Genomic DNA, 18,669 nt, shown 5'->3' on the forward strand with positions numbered 1-18,669 from the left:
TGGGCAGGAGGCTGCCCTGTTCCCACTCTGACTCTAACAGGGAAATGGGGAAACTGGGGGGTCTGGCAGGAATCCCCACATCATTTCTTGAAAACACAATGGTATTGGTTGAGGATCCAGGGGAACTGACTGGTGGGGCTGATTTTCCTCCCAACTTGCTGTGTGACACTGGGCAGTTCCTGCAACCTCTCTGAGCCTCATCTGCTAAGAACTCATTGCCCTCTTAATACCTCCCAAGGATGTTATGAAGTAGAGCAAAGGAAATTCTCATATATTAGATGGAAAAAGCGGGACTCAGAGAGGAGTCACCCAGTTGATAAGTGACAAGACCAGTGTGTTTACTTAAAGCCAAACTTTGGTGCTCAAGCTCTTGTCTACCCAATTAAACACTTTCCTGTACACCCCCACTATCACCACCACATACATATACACAGTAGAGCTTTCTCTCTCAGAGAGCTAAGTGTTTCCAGGAACTTGGGGTGGGGGTGTCTGCAGTGCTGAGGCATGTTTCAGAAGGGTTGATTTTGGAGGTTTTCACACAGCTGTTTGGCATTGAGCCCTGTTAGAGGCTGACTCTAACCTTCCTCCCTTCCTGCCCTCATTCTGCCCTCCCCCCACCGCCCCCCACTACAGGCCCTCTTTGGACCTGTTCTCTGCTGGGCCTGGAGTCCCAGAGATGAAACTGACAAGCCCCTGTGAGTTCCTAATTTAATGAGGGAGATACATGGGCGACCAAGTGTGCAGTGTAGTGTGAGAAGTGCTGTGATGGAGGGGCGCAGTTCTCTGAAGGGTCCTTTCCAGAGGAACCAAGTGTGCTGAGAGAGCGTGGGGAAGGGGACAGGGCAGGTGGTCAGAGGAGTCATCCCTGAGGCTGATTTGAGCTGGGCCCATGACAGACGAATAGGCTTTCAACAGGTGGAGGAGAAGGAAGGGACAGAAGGCCCATCTTGGGCAAAGGAGCGCATCCCTTGGGCTGCCAAGCTGAGCTGGCTCTCCATGGACAGGAGCAGAAATGCAGCTTAGAGACCCTGCCTGCCTTCTGAGAATGTCCCTTCAGCTGGACAGACCTAGGAGTGCATGTGCCTAACCCAGGCCTTGGCCTGGCTCAGACCCAAGCCTCTTCCTTCACCTTATCTTGGCTGCTTCTCCTGTGATGGCCAGGCCCAGAGGTGGGCACAGTCAGCACTGCCACTCCTTCCTTCTCTCAGCAGCTTGAGGCTTATCCCAACATTAAAAATATACAGCTGTGACAGTGATAGGTGCCCTTCTGGTAACAGGATGGTGTGGGCCATCATGACATCCAGCAGCAGGTCTGTGCCTTCAAAAATGAGGTGGACTGTGACCGGTTTTGCAGGGGGCGGGGGGAAGGGGAAGGGGTGTCAGAGCTGGTGGGTTGACTGGCTCAAGCCAGAAAGCAAGGCTGGTGTGAGGGGTGGCCTGGTGGGTCAGCAAAAGCTGGAAGCTTCCTGGAGCCACCACTCATTGGTCCCAACTTCATGGCATCTCTCCTTGCTGCTCTGTCCTGCTTTCTCCTCTGATGTCCACTCTCAAGTGCCTGCAAGAGCCTGTGAGCAGGTGGAGTGGGCCTGATGGGAACCTGGTGGCCTGGAGCGTGTGTCTCCCACCGAAAGAGGGCAGCCATGACTTGGCTAGAGCCAGTTATTGTCACCAGGGACAATAGGCCCAGTTGTATTCAAATGTTCTGTTTTCAAGAGAATCTGGAAATCATTACATTTATGTCAACTCTCCCAAACATTTGCAAGGTGGACACAGCTGAGGGCTGCCAGTTTAAGACTCTGCCCTCCTTTCTGAATCTTGGCAGGAATGGGGATCCACAGAGCTCCCTGAAGCCCAACTCTCCATGACTTTCCAGCTCATTCTGCCTCTGCACGTTCAAATGCCCTGAACAGGGTATCAGGCCACATGGATCTGCCCACCTGGGGGTGGGTAGCCCTTGACTCCAATGACCACCTAGGTCGGAGCCACAGCTGGGGGTTGGTCAGCTGTTGACATCAGTGTCTAAGACATGCTCGGGTCCATCAGCATAACCAAGGGTAGTGATTCTCCGAGTGTGGCCCCTGCCCCTCAGCATCATCCAGGGACTTGTTAGAAATGCCCCAGCTCAGACCTGCTGATTCAGAAACCCTGGGGGTGGGACCCAGCGGTGTTGAACAAGCCCTGCAGGTGGTTCTCAGGCTGGCTACAGTTTGAGAGCCACTGGTCTAAGGGCAGGAGCTGAAGTGGAAGTGGGCAGGGGTAGCCCCTTCCGCCTGTCTGGTAGAGAGCCTTCTTGCTGACACCTGACTTAGTTGAAAGGTGGCTGTTCAACTTTCTAGCGTGAATGAGATGTGAATGATGTACTGTGTCTTTATAATAATGGCAGTGCCACTTACTGAGTATTTATGTCCTGAGTTCTCAACTGTGTGCTAAGCACATCACATGCATGATCTCATTTTATCTTCCACACAACCCATTGAGGCAAATACTATTCTCATCCCCATTGTTCAGACAGGTAAACCAAGGCTCGGCAATGTGAAGTGGTTTGTCCAAGTCCACATTTGTTTAAATGACAGAAGCAAGAACCTCTCCAGCCTCGAGACCCTAAGCATTTAGCTAGTGTGCTCTGCACCGCCACTCCTGGTCGGCCCCAATGTGCAGTTGGTGTCTCTCACACACGGGTCTTCTTGTGGGAGCCTGACTGTGTCCGCAGCCCGGATAACCTACTTTCCCTTGAATCTTTGCATCAAGGTCTGCTTCTGGGAGAACTCCAAGAGCTTCCCAAATCACTGGGGCCCAGGAGCTCCTTGAGAATCCTCCTCTGCCCTCCCTGCCCAGGTTCATGGCCACCAGTGACCTGATGTCAGAGCTGCAGAAGGACTCCATCCAGCTGGATGAGGACAGCGAGCGCAAGGTGGTAAAGATGCTGCTTAAGCTCCTAGAGGACAAGAATGGCGAGGTGCAGAACCTGGCAGTCAAGTGGTGAGTGTTGGCCTTGTGGGGGGACAGGGAGGCACTGTCTGGCTATGCTCCCCTAGTGGGGGAGCTCCCCGGGGTCCCCGCCCCTTTGGGGTACAGTCTCTGGGAGAAGAATTGCTAAGCAGCTCTTGGAGTCCAGTGGAGTTGGACAGTGACTTGGCTTGAGGGAACATAAGGGGCAGCCTGACTCAGGCTGAGCCTGGGGCTTTTGAACCCCCTCCCTCCCTTCCTTCTTCCTTCCTTCCCTCCCTCCCTCCCTCCCTGTCAGCTTGGGTCCTCTGGTGGGCAAAGTGAAGGAGTACCAGGTGGAGACCATTGTGGACGCTCTCTGTGCCAACATGCGGTCAGACAAGGAGCAGCTCCGTGATATTGCTGGCATCGGCCTCAAGACTGTCCTGTCGGAGTTACCCCCTGCAGCCACAGGTACCCAGGTCCCCGGGACTAGGTACTCTAATTATTTGTCCTAGTTTATGGTTAAAGAAACTGAGGCTCAGAGAGGTGAAGGGACTTATGTAAGGCCAACCAGCTCGTCAGTGGCAGAGAATTCAGATTCCTACCTACTTAAGTTCATGGCTCCGTGTCAGGAATGCTTTTAGCTGCAAGTCACAAAATATAACTCGTGGCATCTTAAAGAAGAAGAGGGTCAGCAGTTCCATTTTTGCAGCAATTCACTTAGCAGCTCAAGTAGGACAGGGTTGATTCTCTGTCCAAGTCTCTTGCCCTTTATAAGAAAAACATGAGTCTCCCTAGAACCGCCCCAGAATGGGGTCATCTGGCCCCTCCTAGTGGTAAGGGAGTCCAGGAAAGGAAATGCTTAACTTTTCCCTTCACCCTGGTGGAAGGAGGAGTTGGCCATCAATTCTAGCTCCCTGAGTGTCAGGACTTTGGGTCAAGCATGGGACCGCTCAGGCCCTGGCTTTCCTGGGTCAGCAGATCAAAGGCTGACCAGAGGTGGAGGCCAGCTCTGCAACTCACCATGCCCATCTTGTGCTCTGTGCAGGCTCTGGCCTGGCCACCAATGTGTGCCGGAAGATTACCGGCCAGCTCACCAGTGCCATTGCCCAGCAGGAGGACGTGGCCGTGCAGCTGGAAGCCCTGGACATCCTCTCTGACATGCTGAGCAGGTGCAGGAGGCCACCCCGGGCAAGAAGGATCGGGGTAGGAGGGGGAGCAAAGGGGACAGGGAAGGATTTAAATCCACAGAGCCAGCACCTTCTGCACTCCAGGCCCTGTGCTCAGGGCTCCTTAATCAGCCCTGTGGTCCTGCAAAGGAGAACTCGTTTGTCACAATGTTATAGGCTGTGAGAGGTGTGGTGATCTGCCCGAAGTCACCCTCTCAGTAAATGGCAGAACCTAGGATTTGAACTCAGGTCTCTCCATAGCTGAAGCCCAGGTGTGTTCCTCTTCCTCACCCTCTTCTTTTTCTTTCTTCCTTCTTTTGAGCTAATATAGCTGGGCCCTTGTTTTAAATTGTACTGCCCATTTTTAAGCATTCACTCATTCAACCTCCCCAGATTTGAGCACCTACTTTGTGGCCAGAGAAATGTCAGGAGCTGGGCTAGTTCTGTGAATGTGGAGTGGCTCAGTCTTGGTCCTTCCTAGAAAGGAGCTCACAGACACATAGACTGTGAGTAGAGTAAGAACACCAGCAAGGATAAGAGCAGGGCTTGTAGGAGCTCAGGGGAGGAGACCCTAACCCAGGTGGAGGGTGGGGACCCTTCCTAGAGAGGGTCTTGGTAGATAAGCCTTCAAGAAAGGGCAGGACTTGGCTAGGCATGAGCAGGCACAAGGGAGGCACTGGAGGAGGAGACTGCCCTTGACCCAGAGAGCAGAGGCAGAGGAAGACATGCGGTCCCAGGGTTATGCAAGGCATCCATGGGCTGGAGAGGGCGATGTGGAGAGATGAGGCCTGAGGGCTGGGCAGGAGCTGGAAGTGGGTGCAGTGACAATCATACTGACGGTGTAAGGAGCCCGGGGAGGGTCTGCCGGCAGGGGCCGAGGAATGCCATGTGCATATCTGTGAGTTTTAGGCTGAGCATCCTGTTTTCAGTGTGCACGTAGATGGAAGGGGGTGGAATAGGTAGGGAGACTGGTTTGGAGGCTTTTGCAGGCAGGTGAATTCTGGTTGTATTTTGGAAGTAGACTCCACAGGGCTTGGAGTGGGTGAGAGAGACTCAAGAATGATGCCCAGGGGTTTGGCTTTACCACCTGGGGGCACAGACCCAGGGCCATTGCTGTGGTGGATGCCCTCTGGGAGCAGGAACAGGTGTGGGGAAGAAGGCGATGGATTCATCTTGGGGCGTGTTGAGGTTGAGGTACCTGGGAGGCCCTCTTTCAACTGGAAACTCCATAGGGCAGGTTCTAAAGGCAGAATCTACCTTGCTCACCTGCGCCCCCAGCACAGGCCCTATCACATAGGTCAACACATAAATAAATGAAACCCAGACGAGAGGTCTGGGCTGGATGGAGAAAGATGGGCAGGTGAGGCCAATGTGCTAGTGTAGAGTGAAAGAAGAAAAGGTCTTAGGACAGAAAATGCACAAGCGTGGTCGAAAGGTGAGGCTAGAAGCTGCTAAGGTGGGCAGGGGCCGCCTTCTACCTGTATAAAAACTGTTCTCTTGTGCTGCCTCTCGCCGTGAGCCCGGAGCTCAGCTGTTTCAAAGGGCACTGGGGAGCCATTGAAGGAGCTTGAGGGAGATAGCAGTGGAGTAGGTTTTAGACTACTCTGGTCTCAGTGTGAGGCGGGATGGACACTGAGGCAAGGCCCAGACTCCCGGGAAATCAGGGCGGCCTCACTGTAGCCCCCATACCTATTACCATTGTGTCTTCTTCCCAAGCCGGGAGCCCGGACATCTGGGTTCAAGTTCTGGCCTTGCATTTCTTGGCTGGGTAGCCTCGAGAAAGTCCCTTCCCCTCTCTGCTTTCTTTACGTAATAATAAATAATCACACCACACAGTTGCAGGGTGCCTTTCCATTTAACAGGGGCAATCGGGTTGTTAAATTCGTGGGAGCAGGCCAGGAGAGGATGGGGAGTCATGAGGTGCCTGGCTCAGGGTGCTTACCCAGTGGGCCGGCCTGACGCCCCTTCCGGCTCCCCAGGCTGGGCCCCCCACTCGGTGCCTTCCACGCCAGCCTCCTGCACTGCCTCCTGCCTCAGCTGAGCAGTCCACGCCTGGCCGTGCGCAAGCGAGCTGTCGGGGCACTGGGCCACCTGGCGGCTGCCTGCAGCACCAATCCGCACCCTGATCCAGTGTTTGGGCAGCGTAGGCCGCCAGGCAGGCCACCGCCTGGGTAAGGGAGCTGGGCTCCTGGGCAAGGAGGCGGGGTCTAGGCGAGTAGGTGCTGGGGCACCCAGCACAGCCCCGGGCCCAGGGGGCGGAGCCTGGGGCGGGCCACCTCTAGAAGGGGGCGGGGTTAATAATTTGGGAGGGTGGGCCCTGAGAGCCATCTGCTTCTGAGCCTCAGATAATTATAAATCATTTCACCAAACTTAAAATGTTTAAAAAATAAATAAGTGCTCGCTTTGCAGTACATATACTAAAAATTTAAAAAGTAAAATACTTCCATCTTCTTATTTTGACAACTATACCTTCATAACAACCTGCAAGCCAGGTTTGGATTTTTGAAGTTTTATTGGGAGACTATATGTACAATAAAGCACACTGTTTAAGTGCACCATTCAGTGTGTTTCCGCCTTTGGGCCCACCCATGGAACTACCACAGTCAAGATGCAGAACATTCCCATTACTCCCAAACGTTTCCTTGTGCCCCTTTGAGGTCCATCTCTTCCTTAGGCGCTCGCCCTTTCCCCCCTAAAAAAAAAGGCAACCACTGATCTGTTTTCTGTGACCATAAATTAATTTTATGGAAATGGAATCCTGCAATCAGGTTTGAATTTACTCTCAAACGCCTTGGAGTTCCGGGCTAGAAAAAGCCAGTGTGGGTAGAGTTAGCCATGGTCTGCCCCTCCCCTCCCTCTGGCTCTCTCCCTGAGAGCGGCCTTATGCACACCTGGGGACCCCAGCCCGCAGTCCACACTCTCTACTCTCACCCTTCTCTTCTCCACCCTCTCACGACAAACTGCAGCCACCCCGTGGCCACTCTTGGGAGCATGGACCCGGGAAGGAGGCCTGCACAGGACCCAGACAAAGGTTCAGGGTCAGGTGGGCAGGAAAGTGGGGAAGGGGGTCGCTGGAGAAGGGCTAGTGGGGGACCCTCTAAAGCCCAGGGATCGGGCAAGGTCCCCTCTTGTCTGGTCTCTAAGGGCAGTACCTGCTTCTCCCCTTTTTCCACCCAGGGCTACAACCTAGTACAGGAAATAAGGCAAGGACATGTAATCATTTCAACAACAGATGCTGCTTATTGAGCGCCTACTGTGTGCCAGGACCTGGGCAAAGCTCTTTATCTGCATCATATTAATCTTCACAGAATCTCTATCTGGTAGGCATTGTTATCTCTACTGTGAAGATGAGTAGACCAAGGTCAGAGAAGTGTTGTGATGCGCCCAGGCTCCCAGAGCACATAGGTGGCAGAGTCAGAGCTAGAACCCACATCTGCTTGACTCTGAAGCCTCTGGATTGGGTTTGCAGTGGCCAGGGATGCAGGTGCAGGGACAGACTGAGTGCTGTGGGCTAGGAGAGCCTGGGAGAGGTTCTGGCCTGTCCTCAGTGACCCACCTGGCCTTACAGGGGCCCACCTGGACCGCTTGGTACCTCTGGTGGAGGAGTTCTGCAACCTGGATGATGATGAGCTCCGGGAGTCCTGCCTCCAGGCCTTCGAAGCCTTCCTGAGGAAGTAGGTGCAGTGGGATGCTGGACGATGGGGGCCCCAGAGTTTCTTTGGGGAGTTGGTGGGGCAGGGTGAGGGCAGGATGTTGGCCTCAGAGCAGTAAGATCTCAGGACTCATCACTGGGCCCCACTGCCTTCCCTGTCCTGCCTGGGTCCACCAGAGCCTCCCTCTCCCACCCCACAGGTGCCCCAAGGAGATGGGCCCTCACGTGCCCAATGTAACCAGCCTGTGTCTCCAGTACATGAAGCATGACCCCAACTATAACTATGACAGTGACGGGGATGAGGAACAGATGGAGACAGAGGATAGCGAATTCAGTGAGCAAGGTGGGTGACCAACTTGAGGAGGGTGGAGATGAGTGCAGCCTTACTGGGACCCCCTTCCCCAGCCAAAGATGGGCCACATTGAGTGCCCTTATCCTGATCCCAGCTGTTCCTCGGGCTCCAGCCCTGCCTTCCATAATCTGGATTCTCCACTGTCCCCATCCTTTCTGACTGCACAGTAAGGGTAACAGTAATCACTAACATTTATTGAGCATCTCCTGGTGTCCGGAGCACTCTCTTATTTCAGGTTCCTTACAGTAACCCTAGAAAGCCAGGTGTTCGTTATTAGCCCCGTATTTAAGACAAGGAAACAGACTGTGAGAAGTGATTTGCCTGAGATAACACAGCTCTGAGGTAACACAGCCAGGAAGTGGCATAGCTGGGGCTTGGAGCCATGTCCGAAAAACCTCTTAACCTGTACACTGCCATTGCTATCCTTTTAGTCATGGCTTCCAGGAGGTAATCCTTTAACCCAGCAGAGTGAAGCTCGAATGGTAGAATGATACCTGGATGGGGAGTGAACTCAGTGGCTACTTTCCTTCTGTGTCTGTGATCCAGTTTATCACTCAGTTGGGTGCCCCTTGTGTTCTCAAAGCAGGGCATCAATGGAGGCAAGGGATTTGGGGCCTGGTGGGGTACTTGGAATGAGATGAGATAGTGGGAGACAAGATTGGACAGGCATGTTGAGGCCTCGAATACCAAGCCAGGGAGATCGGGCATTTCCTTGTCAGTAACAGGGAGCTGTGGATATTTCTTCATGGGTGGCATAGGGTTGGAGGTAACAAACAATGGTCCTTCAGAGGGGACCTCTGCTAAGCTGCCAGGTTGTAACCATGCAGCCATCCCATGGGACAAGCTGGCTTGTCCAGATGCCAGCTCTGAGAGTCTGAGTCTTCAACAGAGCAGCGTGGGTAAGAACACTGTGGCCTCTGAGCCTGTGACTAGGACCACCCCCCTCTGAGCCTTGGGTGTCTCCACAGGTGTTATAGGGAAGCCTCGTGGGCCTGAATCTCAGCTATCCTGTTCCCTAGCTGTGTGCCCTCAGGAGAGGCTCTCACCGTCTCTGATCTTTATTCTAGATATCTCTTCATCTATAAAATGGGTTCCAGGCACTGTGTGGGCTCTGGCCTCTCAGGAGAGCTGTTTGTAGGAAGCCGCACAGAGCATTCCTTGCTTAGAAGCCAAGCAATCAGCACCCTTGAGAGGCTGGGATGGGGCAATGCAAAAGGAGGCCCTATTTTATTTCTTCCTTCTGGAATCCCCATAAATGAAACATCACACAGCCAGTCCTGAAACCAAAGGATGGATTTTGTGCCCCAAATGGATTCTCTAGGCCCTCATTAAAGACTTGGAAGTCAGTTTTTCCCCTGGTGTAGTCAACATAGAGAAGAGTATGGAGGAGGAGGAGAACTTTGATTTAATTCCAGCTATTTCCCTGCTCGTGTAAGTTGGGGCCAATCACTTCCCTTTGAGCCCCAATTTTCTCATCTCTACATTGGGAAAGTAATCCCTGTCTCACAAGGTCGTTGTGAGGCTAAAATGAGGTTGTGGATTTGACGTGCTTGGTGCCATCCCCAGCACACAGTAGGTGTTCATTAAATGGTAGGTAACATTCCTATTACAGGGGTAGGCAAAAGTAGGCTTACAGTTGTTCATATGGAAAATACAATAATTGCAAGAATACACTCTGTGTTTCATGTACTCACAACTGTAACCCTACTTTTGCCCACCCCTATAGTGTGTAAGTAATGATCATCAAAAGGTGAAACACGGGCTTGGCTCCCTCCTCACCTCTCCATCCTGGGAGACCACCTGGGCGGGGCAGGCAGCTCCCTGTCCATCTGCTACAGAGGGCAGGGCTCCATGGGTGTCTGGTTCCTGCCCCAGAGAGTGAGGACGAGTACAGTGACGATGATGACATGAGCTGGAAGGTGCGCCGGGCAGCAGCCAAGTGCATGGCAGCCTTGATCAGCTCTCGGCCTGACCTGCTACCCACCTTCCACTGCACGTTGGCGCCAGCGCTCATCCGCCGCTTCAGGGAGCGAGAGGAGAATGTCAAGGCTGATGTCTTTGGGGCCTACATCGTGCTGCTTCGGCAAACGCGGCCCCCGAAGGGATGGGTGGAGGCCGTTGAGGAGCCTACCCAGACTGGCAGCAGCCTCCACATGCTGCGAGAACAGGTGGGCACATCTTCACCTCTCTCCCCCTCCCACCCCCTCTCACAACTTACCCTCCCAACCCTTCTCACAACGCACATTAGATCCATCCACACACCCCACCATCTATCCGTCCACTGACGTGTGCATATTGAGCACCCACTGTGTGCCCGGCTCTGTGCATCAGGCTGGGGCACAGCGGGGGAACAGGACAAATACTAGTAAAAGCCCTGCCCTTGGACCACACAGTTTTGGGGTCTTGCTGATAGAGTGGCTGTGGGGGAAGGGACAGGGAGGTGGCATGTGAGTTCTAGGCTCTGGCTGAAGCATGGAGTGCAGTCCCCTGAGGTGGCAGAACATGAAGAGGGAGATGTCCAGAGTTCTGTTCTGGACATTTATGTTCAAGATTCTCGGATGTTCAAATGGAGACATCAGGTGGGCAGTCAGCACTCAAATCTGGCGTTGACAGTGTAGATCGGGTGTCATTTTGTGCTGGCATCTGAAGCTTGGGGAGCAGATGAGCTCATCTGGGGAGAACCCAGCTGGGGAAGAGAATGGGGCCTTGGAGTGCAGGGGTGAGAGCCAGACTGCCCGTGTCATTTTGAGCAAGTTACTTAATCTCTCTGTACCTACTTCTCCATCTGTAAGGTGGGCCGAGGTGTAGTACCTACTTCAGAAGGTCTGAGTGTAGAGTCAGGTGTAGAAGGTCTGAGTATAGAAGCAGGTGTCTGGTACAGAGTGAGTGATGAAAAGGTTGGGGTGGAGCGATCCTCTCCATCCTGGGGTCCCCAGTGGGCACCCAGCAAAGCCCCTCGGGAGTTGGGGTGTGGAAGCTCTCTGGGTGGTCACTGACCTCCCCTCACTTGCCCACAGGTGCCCCTTGTGATCAAGGCCCTGCAACGGCAGCTGAAAGATCGGAGTGTCAGGGTCCGCCAGGGATGCTTCAGCCTCCTCACCGAGCTGGCGGGCATCCTCCCTGGCAGCCTGGCAGAGCACATGCCTGTGCTGGTAGCAGGTAGGATGGACTGGAACCTGGTATCTGCTGTCCTGGGCCTCTTCCGGAATCTGGCCCCCAATCCTTGAGGGTGCCCCTACCCTACTCAGCAACATACAGTGGCTCCCCATTGCCAGCAGTGAGAACAAGGCGGGAGCGCAGGCCCTACCTCCTGGTTTCAGATGGCCTTGTGTCCCTCAGCCCTGGCCCCAGCCAAACCCTGGCCTCTTAGAATCTGCTGCGTCAGAGCCATCCAGCTCAAACACCCGTGGGTGTTCCGCCCTCACACCCGGGGAGGACTGTGTTGGCTCAGGGTCTGTGGCCCATAATTTTTGCACCCATCCTGCAGGCATCGTCTTCTCACTGGCGGACCGCTCAAACTCCTCCACCATCCGGATGGATGCTCTGGCGTTCCTGCAGGGGCTGCTGGGCACAGAGCCCGCCGAGGCCTTCCATCCACACCTGCCCACCCTCCTGCCTCCGGTCATGGCCTGTGTGTCTGACCCTTTCTACAAGATCGCAGCCGAGGCCCTGCTGGTGCTGCAGGAGCTGGTGCGGGCCCTGTGGCCCCTGGACAGGCCTCGGACGCTGGACCCCGAGCCATACGTCGGAGAGATGTCTGCAGCCACCCTGGCACGGCTCCGTGCCACCGACCTGGACCAGGAGGTGAAGGAGCGGGCCATCTCCTGCATGGGCCACCTTGTGGGCCACCTGGGTGACCGGCTGGGGGATGACCTGCAGCCATCGCTATCGCTCCTCCTGGAGCGCCTGCGGAATGAGATCACCCGACTGCCAGCCGTCAAGGCCCTGACGCTGGTGGCGGTGTCCCCGCTGCAGCTTGACCTGCAGCCCATCCTGGCTGAGTCACTGCCTATACTGGCCTCATTCCTGCGCAAGAACCAGCGGGCGCTACGGCTGGCCACACTGGCTGCCCTGGACGCCCTGGCCCAGAGCCAGGGACTCGGCCTCCCTCCATCGGCTGTTCGGGTGGTGTTGGCGGAGCTGCCTGCCCTGGTCAGCGAGAGTGACATGCATGTGGCCCAGCTGGCTGTAGCCTTTCTAACCACAGTGACCCAGGCCCAGCCAGCCTCTTTGGCTGAGGTCAGTGGCCCTGTGCTCGCAGAGCTGCTGCAGTTGCTGCGTTCGCCCCTGTTGCCAGCAGGTGTGCTAGCAGCTGCCCAAGGCTTCTTGCAGGCTCTGGTGGGGACCCGGCCCCCGTGTGTGGACTACGCCAAGCTCATGGGCCTGCTCACTGCGCCTGTTTACGACCAGGCTGTGGACAGTGGGCCGGGCCTGCACAAGCAGGTGTTCCATTCTCTGGCTCGGTGCGTGGCAGCCCTCACAGCTGCCTGTCCCCAGGAGGCAGCCGGCACAGCAAACCGCCTGGTCTGCGATGCCAGGTCACCCAACTCCAGCACGGGGGTCAAGGTCCTGGCATTCTTGTCGCTGGCTGAGGTGGGCCAGGTGGCTGGGCCCGGCCCCCAGCGGGAGCTGAAGGCTGTGCTCCTGGAAGCCTTAGGGTCACCCAGTGAGGACGTGAGGGCTGCAGCCTCCTATGCACTAGGCCGTGTGGGCGCTGGGAACCTGCCCGATTTTTTGCCCTTCCTGCTGGGACATATAGAGGCCGAGCCCCGGCGGCAGTACCTGCTACTGCAGTCGCTCAGGGAGGCCCTGGGGGCGGCCCAGCCTGACAGCCTAAAGCCCTACGCAGAGGACATCTGGGCCCTGCTGTTCCAGCGCTGCGAGGGTGCCGAGGAGGGCACCCGGGGGGTAGTGGCTGAGTGCATCGGGAAGCTTGTCCTCGCCAACCCGCCATTCCTTCTGCCCCGACTCCGGAAGCAACTTGCTGCAGGTATGCGCCCAGATCACTGGTGGGCAGTTTGCCCCTGAGCTTCTGACATACCACACATAGTGAGCTAGGATCTTGTGTGTAAGATAAAGGCAGAGGAGTCATTAAATGCTGTTTCCTGAGACTTACAGGCCTCCTCTTATGAGATATCTGGAGTGGAGGAGACGGAGTCCTTGATCTTCAACGTAAACATGTCATGATGCCACTTTCATAGTCCTTGGTGCGGACAGCACCCTCATGTTCCAGGCGAAGGTTAATAAAAGCAGTTCTCTGAGGGGCGAGACACTGCAGCTACAGAGTGGAGCTTTTGGGGGCTAGTTTGAGTCAGGAGCAAATGGAAATGTAGACGAAGACTGGATGCCATGCCCTGGGGTTTGGGGAGGGCCGAGCAGGAACCAGGGGGCAGGTTCTGTGTGGTCAGATCAGGGCACATAGGGAGGAAGAAAGCAGATAGGTGTACCTGTGGGGCTATTTGGGCCCCTGAGAACGAAAGGCCTCCAGGCCTGGAGCTGGTCAGCTGGTCCCCTGATGGGTTCCTGGGGTGTACCATGTCACATAAGGTAGGCAGAGTGCTTTGGATAGTGTTGTGGTACCTAATCAACCCTGCGTATCTGCTGCTGTTGCTATGTTGGTGATTATGTTAAGCCAGTGGTTCTCAACCTTGGCTGCACATTAGAAACACCTGGGAATCTTTTTAAAATCCTGATTTCTGGGCCTCATTTGAGAAGTTTAAAAAGATTTTCAGGTGATTCTAATGTGCAGCCAAGGTTGAGAACCACTGTGTTAAGCCCTTGCTGGGTTGATAAGAAGCAGCTGTGTAGCCCTCACCTGCGTGAACAGGAAGAGCATTCATTCCCTGTTAAACTCCCAGGGCTCTGGTTCATATCCAGGTGCCCCCTCCAAAAAAAAAACCCAAAAACAAAAAAACACAAAAAAACTCGCAGGGCTCTTCACAAGGACCCTTGAGAGGCCAGTCTCAGGATGAGGAGCAGCCCTGCCTTTTCCAAGCTCTGATTTGTCTCTGCCTCATGCATTCTGTTGAACCAGCTAACCAGTCCCATGTCCTTTTTACCACTGGTTTCGAAGAAGAAAGCTCAGAGCCAAACTGGTGGCCTGCTCCTAGCGAGTTCACAGGACTTCCCCGTCATCTCTCCCTGTAAGCCCCTCACTCTGGTCTCCATCTCACTTCTCTTCCTTTAAAAAAAAAAATGTTTTTATTGATTTTAGAGAGGAAGGGAAAGGGACAGAGAGGTAGAAACGTCAATGAGAAACATCATTGATTGACTGCCTCCTGCACGCCCCCTACTGGGGATCAAGTCAGGAACCCGCGCATGTGCCCTGACCAGGAATCAAACCCAAGATCGACACTTAACCACTGAGTAACACCGGCTGGGCTGCTCTTGAGTTCTTGGTTCTCTGTTTGTATCTGGCAATGTGGTTACCTGCAAACTGACAGTTTTACTCTCTCAGCCGCGGCGGGAAGAATCAGGAAGATTCTAGGCTGCCAAGGGAAATGGTAGCTTTGACTTTCCCAAAGGTTTTGGGGAGTTTCAGGTGGGAGGGGTATATTTTTGTCTCCATGGAGGCAGAGGAGGGTCTTGGCACCTTCTGACCTGGGAGTGTCCGGGACTGGCCCTGCCCCTCATCAAGCCACTGTCTCATATCCTGCAGGTCAGCCGAACACCCGGAGCACTGTCATCACAGCGGTCAAGTTCCTCATCTTGGACCAGCCCCATCCCATTGACCCCCTCCTAAAGAGTTTCATTAGTGAGTAGAGCATCCCCTCTGTCTCCAGCCCCATTCAGTCCCCTACACAGCCCTTGAGCTTTAGCTGCTTTTTCTTACACATTAACTGAAGGGAGTTGGAGACCAGGAGACCACCTCATCATCATAACAGCAGCAGGGCCTGGGTTCAAACTCCTTTGCTGCCACTGAGCTGCTGAGTGAGCCCAACATCCCCCTTCTCATCTCTGAGCCTCAGTTTCCTTATCTGTAAAATGGGAACATGGAAATCTGCAGTTCTAAAGTTTTGGAGAGTCCATGTATAATTGAGGGAGAAAGTGTTCCATGAACACTACCAACCTCTCTAACACATTGGCTTCAGTGGGCACCTAACTGGGCTGGGCTGCACCATGGCAAGGGAGAGTGGATCCCTAACTTGTCCCTGCCTGAGGAGCTCGAGGAGCCTTCGTTGGGAGGAGGCTTTGCCGTCCTTCCTTGGAGCCTCTGCAGGACCAGGCTCACTTCTTCAGAGCTCCAAGCCTATGGGTCTTTGTTGTTGTTGTTATTATATATATTTTTAAATGACTTTTATTGATTTCAGAGAGGAAGGGAGAGGGAGAAAGAGATAGAAACATCAATGATGAGAGAGAATCACTGATTGGCTGCCTCCTGCACCTCCCCTACTGGGGACTGAGCCCACAACCTGGGCATATGCCCTGACCACGAATTGAACTGGTGACCTCATGATTCATGTGTCGATGCTCAACCACTGAGCCACATAGGCCAGGCACCAGTTCTTGATTTTATTTATTTATTGAATATATAAAACATTAATACAGAGAAGTCTAAACTATCCAAAAAGATTTACTCAGAAAAGTATGACTTTGTGTAAGTTTATTCACCTCTCTGACCTTCAGGAGCCTCATCTATAATAATATCAGGTTAATATTTGTAGGATCTTTGCCTTGTGCCAGGACCTCTGCTATGTGCTTTAGATACTACCACATTTTAAATCATAAACACATTGCTACAGAATAGATACTGCTATTATCCCCATTTTACAGATGAGGACATTGAGGCTTTCCAAGGTCCCAGAATTAGGATTTGAACCCAGGCCAGACTTGAGTCCACATTCTTATCTGGACTTTGAAGGCTTGTTGTACAAAGTAGATGCTCAGAACATGTTCATCCCCATTCAGCCAGGTATGCATGACTCACATGGACCAGGTAACTGATGTGGGGGTAGAGATGGTTTGTGTCTTAGCTGTGCCATCTCTCACATCCCCTCTCATTTTTCTGCCAGGAGAGTTCATGGAGAGTTTGCAGGACCCAGACCTGAACGTGCGCAGGGCCACTCTGACTTTCTTCAACTCTGCCGTGCACAATAAGCCCTCGTTGGTCCGGGACCTGCTGAATGACATCCTGCCCCTCCTCTACCAGGAGACAAAGATCCGCCGAGACCTTATCCGAGAGGTGAGGGTGGGGGAGGACCGAGCGGGAGCTTTGGGCCTGATTGGTGGGGCTCTGCTGAGGGTTAGGGTCCAGCTCATCAGATGACCAGGCTCCATGGCCTAGGTCAAGTCTGGACCCTCCACTTCCAGCTGTGTGACCCTGCCAGGGCAACTTAATCCACTCTGAGCCTCAGTTTCTACTCACAGGTAAAATGAGCAACAGAAGTGGGGAATGCAGCAGGAACTAGGGGAGGTGTTCTTACACTCTGGGGTCACATCCTTCCCTCCTGCAGGTGGAGATGGGGCCCTTTAAGCACACAGTGGATGATGGGCTGGATGTGCGGAAGGCAGCCTTCGAGTGCATGTACTCACTGCTCGAGAGCTGCCTGGGCCAGCTGGTCATCTGCGAGTTCCTGAACCATGTGGAGGATGGCCTGAAGGACCACTATGATATCCGGGTAGGATGAGCCCCCTGCCAGACCCATGCCCACCCCACACCAAGGGGACAGCTAGGGCACTACTGGGCCCACTGCTTGTTTGTCCTTCACTTCCTACCCAGGAACCCCCATGAAAATAGCGGTATTTTTTTTTTTTTCTGATAAGAACCTATGTCTTGCCCTAGCTGGTTTGGCTCAGTGGATAGAGCATTGGCTTGCGGACTGAAGGGTCCTAGGTTCGATTCTGGTCAAGGGCACGTACCCAAGTTGCAGGCTCCATCCCCAGTAGGGGGCATGCAGAAAGCAGCCGATCAATGATTTTCATTACTGATGTTTCTATCTCCCTCTTCCTCTCTGAAATCAATAATATATATATGAGAACCCATGCCTCAAACACCTTTGGCAGGAGTCTACACTGGCAAGCTCTTTGGATGGTTTGGCAATAACTAGAACAAAAGCTTTTCTATGTCCAAGAGCCTCTGGACTGATTCCTGCACATGTTCAGAGTTTTACGTTCAAGATTTTTCTTCACTGATTTCTGGTAATTGGGAAAATCTGGCAGCTACCTAAATGTCCACTTATGGAGAACTGGCTCCATAAACTGGATACCTCCAGTCATGGAATCCTAGGCACATTAAAGAGTGAGCTAATTCTCTGTCTGTGTACTGATGTGAGAGATGGCCAAGACCCACTGAGTGATAAAAGTGAGTTATTTTTCATGGGTTTTTCCCATGCTTGAGCAAGTCTTTGTTCTTTTCTCTAATCTGTCTCTTGTTCTTCTCAAAGTAAATAACAAGACAATGTACCAAAGCTCATGTATAACATTCAGAAAATGTAGCCCTAACTGGTTTGGTTCAGTGGATAGAGCACTGGCCTGAGGACTGAAGGGTCCCAGGTTCAATTCCAGTCAAGGGCATGTACCTTGGTTGCGGGCACATCCCCAGTAGGGGGCGTGCAGGAGGCAGCTGATCGATGTTTCTCTCTCATCAATGTTTCTAACTCTCTATCCCTCTCCCTTCCTCTCTGTAAAAAATCAATAAAATATATTTATATATTTATAAAAATGGTAAAGTCCCTGTAAATGATACACAGTATAAAGGGTGGTCGTTTGAAATCCATATTTCCTACCCAGCCCCTATTGGTACTGAGGAGGGTGGGTGAGACATCTATTGAGGAATCTACAGTTATCTCATTAAGCCTTCACATTAACCTTTGGAGAGTGAGTTTAGATGCCCAGTTTGCAGGGGAGAAACCAGAGACCTGGCTAGTTCAAGGGCACAGGGCAGGAGGTGGAGGAGCCCTGGGTCATAGCTTTTTGCTGTTCTGCCCGTTTTCTTCCTTTGCTGTGGGGCATGTGGAGGGCAGGGTAGATAGCTGGTGGGGATGGGCAGGACATACTGATTTCCAAACAACCTCCCTTTATATTGTGTATCGTTTGTGAGGATTTTAACATTTTCAAAAGAGGTCATCATTATTCTGCATGCTGAATCCAGGCCTGTAGGCATGTTAACTGGCTCATAAAGTTTTTATTTTCTATTTATTGATTGATTTTAGAGAGAGGGTGGCAGGGCGAGAGAGAGATTGATTTGTTGGTCCACTTGTTTGTGCATTCATGGATTGATTCTTGTCCCTGACCAGGGATTGAACCTACAACCTTGGTGTCTCAGAACAGCACTCTAACCAACTGAGCTACCTGGCCAGGGCTGGCTCACATAGTTTTTGTTTAAATCAGGTGCCAACATTTAAAAATTGAGAGATTTTACATGAAAATCAGGGTTTCTTTTGAAAACAGTCTGTCAAGTCTGGGCACATTCCCATCTAGCCACAGTAGAGTGGAGCTTAGTAGCTGCTGTCTGGAGTGTAGACTCCTTACTCCTTCCCAGTTCCCATCTGGCCCCTTCACCCATGAACAGTACCTGCCTGGCCCAGTTGGTATATCTGAGCTTGAGAACTGCACCCTGTCTCCCCCCC

At 53.2% G+C, this 18,669-nt stretch overlaps 1 protein-coding gene across 1 annotated transcript in view; it reads left to right on the plus strand.

The window, feature by feature from the left end:
- The first annotated feature begins 2,838 nt into the window (after positions 1 to 2,838).
- Positions 2,839 to 18,669, plus strand: part of CAND2 (cullin-associated and neddylation-dissociated 2 (putative)) — a 19,215-nt gene continuing 3,384 nt past the window's right edge. Inside the window, 13 exon segments of the mRNA XM_006758296.2 lie at positions 2,839 to 2,979; positions 3,245 to 3,399; positions 3,977 to 4,100; positions 6,077 to 6,210; positions 6,212 to 6,268; positions 7,666 to 7,771; positions 7,950 to 8,092; positions 9,977 to 10,269; positions 11,119 to 11,260; positions 11,589 to 13,091; positions 14,760 to 14,855; positions 16,114 to 16,283; positions 16,555 to 16,719. Of these exon segments, the coding sequence (XP_006758359.2) occupies positions 2,840 to 2,979; positions 3,245 to 3,399; positions 3,977 to 4,100; positions 6,077 to 6,210; positions 6,212 to 6,268; positions 7,666 to 7,771; positions 7,950 to 8,092; positions 9,977 to 10,269; positions 11,119 to 11,260; positions 11,589 to 13,091; positions 14,760 to 14,855; positions 16,114 to 16,283; positions 16,555 to 16,719 (3,228 nt within the window). The 5' untranslated portion in view covers position 2,839.

Source organism: Myotis davidii, unplaced genomic scaffold (genome assembly GCF_000327345.1).
Source record: "Myotis davidii unplaced genomic scaffold, ASM32734v1 scaffold73, whole genome shotgun sequence".
NCBI classification, from domain to species: domain Eukaryota; kingdom Metazoa; phylum Chordata; class Mammalia; order Chiroptera; family Vespertilionidae; genus Myotis; species Myotis davidii.